We start from the raw sequence: 13,098 nt of genomic DNA, 5'->3' as shown, positions 1-13,098 counted from the left end.
ATATAACAAACTGGAGCAGATACCACTGTTGTGAGCATTTTGGGAGATAAAATTCAGTTGATTCTTTGGACTCAGAAAAAGGTCGGAACAGATGTTTTCATACTGACTGCAGTGTGAGATAACAATGAGGTTATGTAAGAGTCAAATGTAGAAGATCAGCAGAGCATTTCTGTGAGAAACTACAGAGCATCAATACTCATTATTTTTATTTTCCTTTTGTAACAATCCACATTTGCTGTTTTTAATAATTTTATTTTTTTTATACAGTATTGAAACAAAAAATAATAATAATGTGGTGCATTCACATTTTTCCCAAGGGATTCTTTGCAAGTTTGATCTCTACAAGGGTAAAACAGTGAAAAGCTTGAAGCTGGATCCATCCATGTTAAAACTCACAGGGAAGAGGAAGACTGTGCCTGATTTAAAAATCATCTACAAGTTTTGATGGATTCTTTTTTTTTCTCTGCGCCGACATTTCATTCCCCATTTTACGTGTGTTTACTGTGTTTTTGTACGGGAGGATTAATCAGGTTCCCAGCATTTGTCTTTAAAAGAAACTTCCAGTCCATGCGTAACAACAGTCCAAAGAAAACAAACAAATCCCCCCCACCCCCAATCCAGTCTCTTCTTCCTCCCATCCACAGTTCATCTTTTATGCAACGTAGGTGTACACTTTGCGATCTTCCGGTGTCCTTGCCAAGTATTCTCTTTCTATTAGTCCTTCTATACGCTTTTTAATTACGACAGGACTCGGAAGAAAACGTGCCCGGAGCTGCTGAGTTACCTGAAAACACAAGGTCACAAAGTGTATGAAAACGTGAGAACATGGAGTCACAATAAAATATTAAGAAGAGTTATGCCAGTTATTTAAGTGAAACAGACCAAACTGTGTATTCTAATAGGAAGCTCCTTACCTCCGCCACCAGGACATTGTGCTGCATCTTCTTCCTTGACTTCATGATTCGGACAATGGCTGCCTCAATCTCATGCTTCCTGTCGTCATCCACTTTCTGCCGTGTCTCTTTCCTTTCGGGGTCTGATTCCCCTTGTTTAGCAGCAACTGGGAAAGTAGGAGAAACGGACAAGATGAGGTTCGGGGAGAAAATGGAGAAGATCACTCAAGGTATGGTTTTGCATAAGCAGAAAGGAAGAGTCCCAGCCCACTGCCATGTCACAAAGCCATGTTTCTGAAAGGTTGAATAATGATACTGTGGTACTGTAATAATGTTCTGAGCTAAATGTTTATCTGTTACTGTACACAATGTACTTAAAATGCTAATAAATACTTAGATTTGATTAAAAAGGGTTAGAAATGAAACCTCTTCAATAACACAGCACAATGTGTTGGACAGAAGCTGCACCAGGTGACTGTATGTGTTGTTCACAAACTTTGCCCACCTGTCTGTATTTTGACTCTGTGCAGTTTAGAAGTAAACTGATCGTTAACTGTAAACACATGGCCGCTCTCGATCTCCTTAGACTTTGGCTCCTTGGTGAGAACTCTCTGCGTCGGCTTCCCACAGGCCAACGACTGCAACGCTCGCACTAACTCCCGCTCAGGAATATCTGTCTCCTGCTGGATCTCCTGTGGACGGGGACAGAATGGGTGACGTGGTTGTGAACGGGGAAGGACATGGATGCAAACAAGTCATACAGTGAGCAGAAATGATCTCTACACAGACTAAAAGATCGAATGGGAAGATGAGGTTAAAGATAAAGGTGCTTCACTGTGTCCCCACCTCGAAAGTGCACTTTTCTCTGTTATTGAAGAGCATGAGAATGGTCATCTGAAAGGTGGAGACCTGCAATATGTGCTTCCGTGTGTTTGAGCCAGTCACCTGAGCACCTCCCACACCCACCTCTGAACCATCCTCCTGCAGATGAAGTAGAAAGGATGGTGAAACGCCATACTTTGGAATTATAGTGAACAACATTGTATCTTGATTTATGTGATTTATAATAAAAAAAGCAAATGGCGTTTTATAAATACCTTTTTAATAGCTCCATAGAAAGTTGCGTTTAGGTCTGCCCCGCCCATATGGTGTTGCAGTGTGAGCTGTCTACCACTGTGCTTAGCGAGGTAAAACCTGTTCAAATAAAAGCCAGGACTAAGTTCTTTAGAAACGACACAGAACAACACTGAGCCTTCCTGTTAGAGGTGTCATGATTCTGACTCTAAATTGAATATCAATCGAAGTGGGCTTTCAATTGCAATTATTGAAATCAAAAGCAGGATTGGCGATGAATCATTTCATGTTTTTACATTTTAAATACATTATTCAAATTTGAACATATGGCCTTAGTGTTGTACATTCCCAAAACTATAGCAGTTATATCACACTTGATACCATGTAGCCTGTCCTTTTAAAGATACTGAACATGTAAATGACTGCTGTTGGGGCATAAAACTAACAATCTGTTGATCTTAAAGCCCAGTTCAGACCGAAGATTTGTGATGAGATGCCGGTTCACACGAATGCAACTAGATGAGACAGTGTATCTTCTCTATGCAACAACTCTCTGTATTTCTGTTCTGATTTGCAGCTTTTCAGACTTATTTTGTGGCTGAATATAATTTGTAGCTTCTTAAAATATGAATGAGTATAGTGATAGTGAGACACTGGCTACAGCTGCATTTGTAGTAGAGATGAAACGGTGAAAAACAGAAAAAACAAGCATCAGATGAACTGTATTCATGATAAATACGCCACAGTAATATAAACAACCACGTAAGGATGGAAAAAGAGGGCTCGGCAAGGACAGAGCACCTGCCTCAGCAAGCGGACACGCCATCTGTGGTTATTTTGCCTTCACACTACAAGCTGATTGGCTGTAGAAACAGGTGACGTGCTTTACGCTCTAAAACCAGCTGACGGTGATTTGACCAGTGGAGTTGCAGGTGACACCATCAGCCAGCTCGAGTTGAGCTCAGATGGGTCAGTTCACACCGCTGCAACTTTTCTCTGCAACATTCTAAAACGGTTTCGTCTTGTTGCTAATCTGTGGTCTGAACTGGCCTTTAGAAATCAAAACTCGATAGTCTAACAACGGCATAGTGGCATAGACTTTGGTGCAGAAGAAAAAAAAGTTTAAACTCGAAAACTGAATCGAATTGTGACCTTAAATTCTCAAGTCAAATCAAGTCATGGATTAGGAGAATTATGACACCTCTGCTCCCTGTGTATAGTAAACCACTTGACTGAATTTCAGAGCATTACCTTCTGAAGACTTCAAAGGCATGTCTGGGAGAGGGGGGGATGGTGCATTTAGGTGTTGCCGACTGTGTGGGCCAGTAGCCAGTAGTGAGGACTCTTACTGTGAGGTCCACACCACTTAGAGATGCCTGAGAGAGATGCACGGAAGTTTCTTTCAATATACACTTTGAGTTGACATGACTGAACAGTTATTACATCTCCATATCAGAATAACAGTTACACAATACAATACTTGCAATCCTGTGTTTTAAACGTTCTTCTATAAACATGTGGATCGTGTGTTGAACTTAACGTGTCCCTTGTGAAGAATTATTAGTGTTTTGCTTCTCTGAAAAGGCGTCTGACTGTCTTACCGACGTGGTTTGTATGTGTTGCCTGAACTCATCCATGGTGGTGTTGGAGATGCTCATGTCCCTGAACATCCCTTCCAGTTTGGAGGTGAACTGACAGCCACATTCTGTCTGTGAAGGGGAAAGAACAGTGAGCTGAAACTGCTGATGGGGGTTTAGACAGAGTGAAATGGGGAACAGGAGAAGAGATATGCATACGTATCCGTAAAACTTTCTCTTTTTTTTTTTTACCTTCAGCTTAGAGATCATGTTCTTCTCTGAGTCGTCTGACACACTCTTGTTGCTGAGCAGCCTGCGGCCCAGGTGCTGCTTGTAGTACCTTTCAAACACATCCTTCTCCTGCATGAACCGGAATAACACCATGGCCTTGTCGAGGATCGACTCGACCTCCTGTTCTGTCAACTGGTCAAACGAGACAGGGAGAAAAATAATGAGCCAATGTAAAAATGATTTTCTTGCAAGGCATAAAAACGGAAAAAATATCTGGTAGGCACTGGAAGAAAATTCGAAGCTACATACCCCTTTGACACCCTTCTTGAGCTTGTCATCAATAAAGAGTGATAGGTACTCTGGTGAGCGGGAGTTGAGGTTAAGGAAATACTCAAAGTCTCCTGCTATGGTTTGTTTGAAGAGTCGGTCATTGTTGAAAGACTCGAGGAGGAAACGATCAAATCGTGTCTTCAGGTCTAGCAGGCCCTGTTGAGGAGGCAAGTACAAAGAGATGATATTATCTATTAAGACACACTTCCCCCTCATTCATTATTTCAAGGAGGCCTCGCAAATCTAAGGCTATGTTCACATTACAAGCTAATGTGGTCCAAATCAGATTTTTTTTGCTTTCATATCACACAGATTTATTTTTTTCAGCATAAAGAGGACATAGAAATCCAATTCTTTCCAATCAGATCTTGGCCACTTTCATGTGTGGTCCTAAATCCAATAAATCTGATCACTGGCCATGAGAACAATCATATCGGACTTCCTGTGCGTCTGACCCATAAATCCACGATTTTTCCACATCATACTTTACTGCACAGGAGCAGATTACTCATCATATAGCGCCGGAGCGGTCTGTTTAAAACTCTGAAGGCTGCCTGGCTGTACTGCTGCTGTGGTAGGCTGCCCCACTTGTCAGTCAATACAGCCCGACTGCCAGACGCCTTCTGACAGGGACAGCTTGCCTACGTGCTGTGACAGTGTTGTCGTTGGGTGCCGACAGATATTGGAATGAAGCCCTGGACATCTTAAGGTTTAAAAGACCTGTTCCTCCATCAGACCCTTCATATCACTGCCCTATCACTCCTGACTCCAATTCAGGTGGCAGAACGACCAGCAATAGCTGTCAACAGAGCTAGCAAACCAAACAACAGACAGTTATCCCGAAAACAAATGCCCATTTCTCTGAAAATATGCTACACACTCTTCCAAAGAGAAGCACATGGCTATTTATGATGCAGAATGACATCATCAAACCTTCCTACTACGGCAATCATTTGAGAGATGAAGCTTGCGCCACTATGTCATTCACTCTCCCCTGAAATGCCTGTTTTGCAATTGTGTGTGAGTTATTTGTTGCTTGCGAGGAATTTCAGGGCAGATACACGTTCACACTGATGTCAGATATGGGTCACTTCAAACATGAATGTAAACAGTCAAGGAAGAAAGATCGGATCCGGGGAAATTATCGGAATTAAGCACTGCGCCCTGTAATGTGAACGTAGCTTTTGGGCTCATTGTTCAACCAGCATACCTGGATATAGTCGACAGGGTTCTTGCCCTCTCCCTCTTCTGACACCAGAGCTTTGCCTTGCTCCCTCAAGTAAGAGCTCATACACTCGCACATCGTTTTCAGGCCATTTGGCACACGACTGAACAGCTTGTACATGCATGCCAGGTCTGAAAGGAAAACATGACGGGGACAGATTATGCTTACATCTTTATCTTAAAATCATAATTATTGGAAACATCAACAAAATGAAGCTTTTACCTTCTGTCTTGCCGTTCTTGAGCATATGGACGAGGCCAGAGTTCTCCATCTCCACGATGGTCTTCATGTGTTTAGAAATGAGCTCCCTTTCCACCACCTTGACAATGGGCTCCTCTGTAGACTTGTCCAGGCAGTGCATAACTCGCTCAATCTCTTCATTGATTCTGGCCTCGACCTTCTTAATGTAGACACTGGCACTGTTTTCTGCTAGGAACTTTTGGCTCTCCATCTGAAAGAGCAGGAATTATTTGTTTGTTAGACTATTAAGATTTTCAGTGATTACAAAAACATAGAGAAACCAAGAAAAATCGACCGCAGACTTACCTGGAAGAATTCCGCTGACATATCTAAGAAAGGACACTCAAAGTCCTCCTCGTATACAGACCTGCCATCCAGACCAAGAATCATCAGCATCTGGCACGCATTTCTGATGGCACCCCTGCAATCGATGACAGAAAAGGCGAGGCTTCCATATTAGCAATCAGAAAATAATATATTGCAACGAGATTTACAAAAAATAAGCAACAAAAAGTAAGGATTATAATCATGCATTTAGCTGAAACTAGGGATGTTCTCAATAATATGTTTAACCGTTAACTGACCATAAGAATTTTGACCCATTAAATTAAATATAATAAACTAGCACTACGTGAGCGGCAATGTGCTGCCCAGGCTGGAGTTGTACAAGGCTGCCAGGGCAATGCCATGATGTTGCTCCTGGGAGACAACTACAGGACCCCTCAACAGGTGAATGAGGCAGAGATGCACACCTATATCAGAGCAGTCAATTCAATGTCTTCCCGGTTGAGCTAACACAGCAGCAGCGGCTAACATCTAACACTAAACTGTAAATCGGTCCTAACAAACTCACACAGACACTGAAACGGCTTGACTCTGTTGTTAAACCTGCTAGGTTACATGTGATGTGTGATGCTAATAGTTAGCTCAGTCACTGTGTGGGCGAACTCTCAACGTGATTGGTGCGGAGCTCACACTCCCACAGTGATGCCATGATAGAGAGAGCGCAACAGCGAAAGCGGGGCAAGGAGGCACTGAACAAAGCAATAACACACAATATAGTCGTATACTAGTAGGAGTACTGGTAGTACTCCTGCATACCTGTCTACAACCTCTCCCTTCCTCTCACGAGCAATCATGTCCAGTAACGTCTGCCGTAGGTGGTCTCGAATGCAGCCGTAGCGCACCACCTGGTCCCTGAATATGATGAGGCCGAGGTTGTACACATTCTCCACGTTGTTTTGCTGAACATAGACCCGGTCCTGGGAGACGAGACAGAATGGGGTGAAAAATACATTAAGTACTGTTACATGGAAAGAAGTAATATGGCTCAAACTGACTCATTTACATTCATATAGATGTGTGCATGTTGAGAGATTTAAAAGCACAGGTAACACTATATGTAAGGCATCATCCCAATCCCACTCCTTAGGCAAATATCCTGTGTGCTGACCAGTGTAAAAAAACTACATCCAGTGTAGTGCAAGGTTCTTTTTATTGCCAGCAAACCTTTCATTATAAACTACACAATCTCACTGCCAGGGTGCAAAGCTTTTATAAGGTCATTACAGCGTCGCAACTAATGCCCGGTAGGTGTCTGAACTATTCCCAGAAAACACAGGGGTACAAAATAAGCTCCATCCAGAAAGCATAAATATTTATGAGGGATGTGGGTGATAAAATATTTACAATGCCATTCAGTAACAAGATTTGCAAACATCTAGAATGACAAATATTAACAAGTGCAAACTACAACTAACTTCCAGGATATTACATGGTATCATAATGTGATTTGCGTGGCTGTTTGTCTTTTTATTTGCGTATAAGAGCGCTTATTGTCAAGCCTGCCAATTTCCAAAAGTCTGTTTTATGAACTTATGGGGTTTGGCTTTCTGATGCCTCTCCATTTTTTCCCATTTGACTACTGAATGACTTTGCATTTCTTAGATTAGATTACTATGAAAAATATATAGAGAGCAGATAACAGGCTAAAAAGTTTTAGAAATATAATACATGTGTGCTCAGCATTTAAATTAATGAATACTGCATGGAAATCTACAATGGCCCTACCTCTCCTAGACAAATAATGTCTCCAGGGCCTCAACACAGGCAGTGGCTTCTAAAAGGTAAATACACCAGGTGAGAAAAGCAAAGTCACACTTGCTGCATCTGTCTGGCTCTCCTGTAGAGGTCAGCAGGCAGGTAACAACAGCAGGCTGCTCTCATTGCACAGACGTGGGGAGCCTGTCGTAGTCAAACCCCGGAAAGCCAACTGTCCGGGGTAAGGCCAGGACAGGAAAAAGGAGAGTGCAGAACAAAAGAACCCCAGGAGAGCTTTGCAGTCTCTGTACTGACTGTGCCATTGTTTAGCCTACACTTGTGCCTATCTCGAGGGCTCACTCACTCACACACACCCCCGCTAACATTTTGGACTTGCTGCTAAAGCAAATCAACTAGTCCTGCCAGTTTTCTAACAAAACAAATAAATACAGCAACAGAGGCTTATTGTTAGGACCACAAATAAAACAGCACCTTACAAAGTCCAGAATAGGACGGAGGTGAAGGTTGGCCAGAGTTGGAAACAAAAGGCTGTTTATTTAAAAGCACAAAATTATTCATGACAGGAAACAAGCACCATAATCCCCTTGCAAAGCGACATAACCCATAGGACAAACATAGAAATTCTGGTCCCAGTGACCAAAAAAAAGAGCCAACACTGCTTTGGGAAATGTTAAATATTTCTGTACAGCAATGCATCTATAGCTACAGAACAACTTATACAAAATGGATATGACAAGAGAGCAAACCAGCCTATTTACCATGTACATGAGGATGTCTCTGATCATAACCATGGCAGTCTGATGGTCATTCCAGGCCTGATTCAGTGTTTGCAGAAAGTTATTATTTAGAGAGTTTAAGACATCTTCCCGGACCTGAAAACACAAACAGATTGACAGAATTGAGGTCACATCAAGTTATCTCTTGTGTGACTGATCAACATTAGGTCACAAGAGCACTGGTGAAATTATTGAAAGGAAAATGGAGAGTTTACAACAGCTTTGGACGTCATTGCTGTCTGGAAACTTACTAACCAAAGTCCATTCACAGTCTGTGTATTATGCTTGGTAAACAATGTGTGTCTAAGCTTGTTTATTTTGTTGTCAACATCCTGCAAGCATGTTCTTTACCGTTTTACCGCTATTTGTTTGCCAACAAGAGGCAATTCTATTTTTTTAATTTATCAGTAACAGTAGCCTTAAGACTTGAGACCTAAAGGAATACTTCACCCACAAAGTGAGAATCTGTATACCGATTACTCACCCTGTGTTACACTGAATTTGTGAAGACAACTTTGTTTTTCTCATACGCCTTAATGGTCAACTACGAATCCAAAAACAGTGAACATTCTAGATGAACTAAAGTAAAGGGGGGACGAAGAAGAAAATCTGCACACTGAATTAGAGCTCCCAGTAAATTTTTAATGACTAAAAAAGCAACGTTAACGTTGCTTTTTTCTAATTCAGTGTGCGGATTTTCTTCTTCTTTCTGCATGGACCCCTATTATCCAGCACCTGACCTAAAGCAGGATTGGATGTGTGCACAACTACTCTGTCTTCTCTAAAGTAAAGGGGGGCCATGTTTAACAAAGGCAAAACTTTATCATAACATCCGTTCACAAACACCTACACATTTCTTGCGGTATAGTCCAAGTCTCATATCTCCAGTCATATGGTCACTACTTTCCAAACACATGCATTTTTGCTGAAACCTTACCATTTAAAACACTTTCATAATGCGCATGGCAAGTGTGTGTGTTTCAACTCTGCTTGTACATTCTGTTGAGCAGGATTCAAATGCAGATGCATGTCCAGGCTCGCTCCTTATATGCACCTGAGACTGTTTATGCTCAAGTGTTTTAAATAGTTAAGTTTAGCGAAAAAGCATCTTTGAGTAGCAGTGAGCATACGACTGGATAACTTAAACTTGGATAACACTGCATGAGTTGTTTGAGTTTGTAATGGATGTTTTAATACAGATTTGCTGTTGTTCAAGTCCCTATGACTTCAATTCATCAAAATTTTTCCCTGTTTTTGGATTCTTTGTTCATCTTTGCAACATGCAAGAAAAACAAAGTATCATTCACAAATTCAAGCAACACGCGGTACAAATGGTCATTTTAAGAGGCACAATGTTAATGAATTATCATTGACAATCCAAAGTTTCTTTTCGGTTTTCAAAAAACGAGCTGCATGAGAAAGGAAACTGTTTCTTTACTTTGTTGATGAGGTGCTCTGTGACGACCTCCCTCAAGCCTGTGTAGAGTTTCTCCCCATGCTTGTGGAGCACCATGGTGTAGGCGTTCCTGTACAGTTCCTCAAAGCTTAGCCCACTGTTGTTCTTCCTCTGGATCTCTTGGATGGCATTCTTTAGAAGGTCCCAGATGTTGTTCACATACTTCTCATCCATTGTCATCTAGGAGGGACAAAGACGACAGTGTGTTCTCTTGGATAATGTCTATTCCTTATTATTTCCACATAGTATAAGTAGACGACGACAGTCATGCCAGCCACGGACTATTCTTTGCGATATCACTGAATACAAGATAGTAGACCACTTGTGAAAAAGATCCATAATACAGGTTCAGTATATGTACTGCACTGTAAAGAAATAAAAGTATTGAAGCTTTCTAAAGCTATGTCCATGAAGATTTCAAAACATATACAATAACATATGTACAGACATACTTCCACACTGAGCAGGCAATTTCTACCTTGCAGTGTGGACAGAGAAGATATAGCTTTTTGAAAGCACACGTCCGATTGATGATTTCACAGTAAAGCTTAGGTGCTCAAGTACAGCAGGAATGGAAGTAAGCCACATTTGTTACTTGCAATTCCCTCTGCAATACAATGCAGGTGATGTCTCGATGATTCTGCGTGCTGTTAGATAACTTTGCAAGCTTATAGAAGCAATATGACCAAACATCTCAATGCAGCAGCATAGAAACTACAGTTTTGGTTAAGAGAAAGCCACAATCATATCACCCTTTTATACTTGTGTAGTCTTGTCAGCAGCAACAGCAAGATCATCATTGATGTCATTTCTGTCAATCATGTGGCAGAAACAGAGCCATAACAAACAAATTGAGGAACTATCATGGAGAAAGTTAGCCACCCGTCCTAGTGTGTAGGTTGTGATACTGTCCTATTGTTCTGACCACACTGCTTGAAAAGCTTCACAATCCTAAGACAAAGCAAGTGCTGTTTGATCCCAGCAAACAGGTGGGCTTACCAAACACCCTGGCAACAAATTATTCTCTTTTTTGGAGTGTCCACGATGATGGATTGAAGAAGGTAAATAAAGATGCTAAACCAAGACATAAAGTACCTTATTGTTACAATTTCTCCCAAACTGTACCACAAAAGCTGTACAGATAATGGAGAGAAGAAGCTGTGAATTGTTCCAAACCTCTCTACGACCTTTGACACGTTCAACCTTTGGACAGAAAATACTTCTAACCTCAGTTGACCCTCTAGGATCTTAAATTTTAATTTGAGGGCAAAATGTAAGCACGCAGTTATTATCTTAACCATGATATATTGTGATTTCTGCCAAAACTGCCAAGCCCTGGTGGGGGTCACTTTCTGTGTCTCCCACCATACATCTGAAGGGATGACCTCAACATTGTCTGCCTCAATACTGATCTTAATAAGCCAACTGAGTGACAGCCAGATGTGATTGATCCATATTATACAGTTTTGTGTCACTGTCATTATAAAATTCAGTATTTCAGCTTACATCCTTTGCATTCCTTTAGTCAGTCATGTCTGCCAACTAAATCTTTAGCCTCATGTTTACTTTACATAAAAATGATCCTGCTACATTTGAGGTACACATGTTTAAAATTTGGGAAAGAGAATACTAGTGTCAGATCAGCAATCAATAGAATTAGATTTGGGAAACAAAATGTTGGGTGGGTAGGGAACAGTAACTCTAGCTTGACAGCTGACCAGGCCAAATTCCAGTTCAACTCAAATTATTAGTCAGTTTTTTCACATCACACGATGAGCATGTCTCAATGGCAACAAAAAATACAACAGCTGTAACGGGATCAATCAGTATTAATCCCATAACTCATTTTTCTTATCATATTGACTAAGATTACCTGGTTGTGGCTACACTGTGGTCCAATTGGCTGGTCTTGCACTTGCATCTAAGCTCAATGTTTCTGTGTTCACTCACTCATCTGCTCACTGACTCATTCTGCCAGACACCCACTCATAACCCTGGATATCTAACAGAAGAAAACGCATTTGTCTGTATTTCACACCAGCAATCTCAACAAGAAATTGAATGATGTTGCAAGGGCTAGGCAACTTAGACAAGACTGCATTTCCAACATGACAACTGCATTCATTATTAGAGACTGACTCAGTGGGTGAATGTGTCATTAAGCCCAGTGACCAGCAGATGTTATGTGACAGAAACGTTAGTACTAACAGTAGGTAGCTGGGCTGACATCAACATTAACTACTCAAGTTACCTAAAGCATGTTTACCCTCATGTTAGGCTGAAGTTGCTTTAGCTCTCAAGCTAACACTACATGCTAATGTGTTAATTGCCATCTGTAACAGCCTGCACCGAATGCGTGGTGCAACAAAACACCAACAGCCAAAAGAGCTAGCCGTTACTATAGCGTAATGATACTTGCTGACTGACTGTAACTTAGCTAGCGCCAGGTTAGCTTACGTTACCAGGCCTGCTACTTAGCTAGCTACCGTTTGCTAATATGTCACTAAGGAAGTTTCCTTAACGTTACATATGCTAACACTAGCCCGTGTCAAATGACGATAGCATTTCAGAGCAAGAAGCTAGCTAACCTTAAATAAACTGAATTGATAACACAGCTAATGTTCTTCGGGGTAATTTGTCCAACTAATATCAGTTTTTATTTGACAATGACATGTTTTTCTCGTTTGACCAGCTAGCTAGCAGGCAGTTGCTAGCACTGAGACCTGTCATCCCCGGTACTCGAGTGTCATAGTTAGCGTCTCAGCGCTCACGGAGCCGGTAAATACTTACAGGAAAGGCTCGTATCCTCATCTTGGTGTCCTTCTTGGTGCCGCCTTTGAGGTTGGACATGATTAGTTAGAACGACTTTCGTTGCTAAGTTGACTTAAAGACTACATGAAAGGCAGTTGCTAGGTTGTTTTCTACGCCAGGAAAGCGGCAGGGAAACTCAGTGACCTCCCCTTCAGGAATTAGGTCGGTCTATGTGTCTGTTGTGTTGTTGTCACTCGCTCTCTTCTCAGTGTTTTTTGGCTAATGTTAGCTTGTATGCAGTGATGGCGGACGGCTGTACTCCACTGCGCAACGCCGAAATCTCGCGAGAGTAAAGTCAGTTTACAGACAGGTGCATTCCACAGGTTGATAACTGCCTGTCATAGCGGTTACGTTGACAGTACATTTGCTATTAATATTTCGACGAAAAAGCCGTAAGTATTGAAGAACTTAAGAAACTTTTAGC

At 41.5% G+C, this 13,098-nt stretch overlaps 1 protein-coding gene across 1 annotated transcript; it reads right to left on the bottom strand.

Annotated features, from left to right (window-relative positions):
- Positions 1–236: 236 nt before the first annotated feature.
- On the bottom strand, positions 237–12,951 carry LOC117272301 (cullin-3-B-like). The gene is made up of 16 exons (XM_033651150.2): positions 12,654–12,951; positions 9,846–10,043; positions 8,390–8,503; positions 6,672–6,832; positions 5,877–5,991; positions 5,553–5,781; positions 5,316–5,461; positions 4,085–4,261; positions 3,797–3,967; positions 3,569–3,676; positions 3,219–3,343; positions 1,991–2,087; positions 1,740–1,874; positions 1,399–1,585; positions 915–1,060; positions 237–784 (listed from the first exon to the last, which is right to left on the bottom strand). The coding sequence occupies exons 1-16, from the start codon at positions 12,711–12,713 to the stop codon at positions 653–655; spliced, it is 2,301 nt and encodes a 766-aa protein (XP_033507041.1). The 5' UTR covers positions 12,714–12,951; the 3' UTR covers positions 237–652.
- Positions 12,952–13,098: the final 147 nt, after the last annotated feature.

This window comes from Epinephelus lanceolatus, chromosome 12 (genome assembly GCF_041903045.1).
Source record: "Epinephelus lanceolatus isolate andai-2023 chromosome 12, ASM4190304v1, whole genome shotgun sequence".
Lineage (NCBI taxonomy): Eukaryota > Metazoa > Chordata > Actinopteri > Perciformes > Serranidae > Epinephelus > Epinephelus lanceolatus.
The sequence above is the reverse complement of the archived record's forward strand: the minus strand, read 5'-3'. Positions and strand labels throughout refer to the sequence as shown.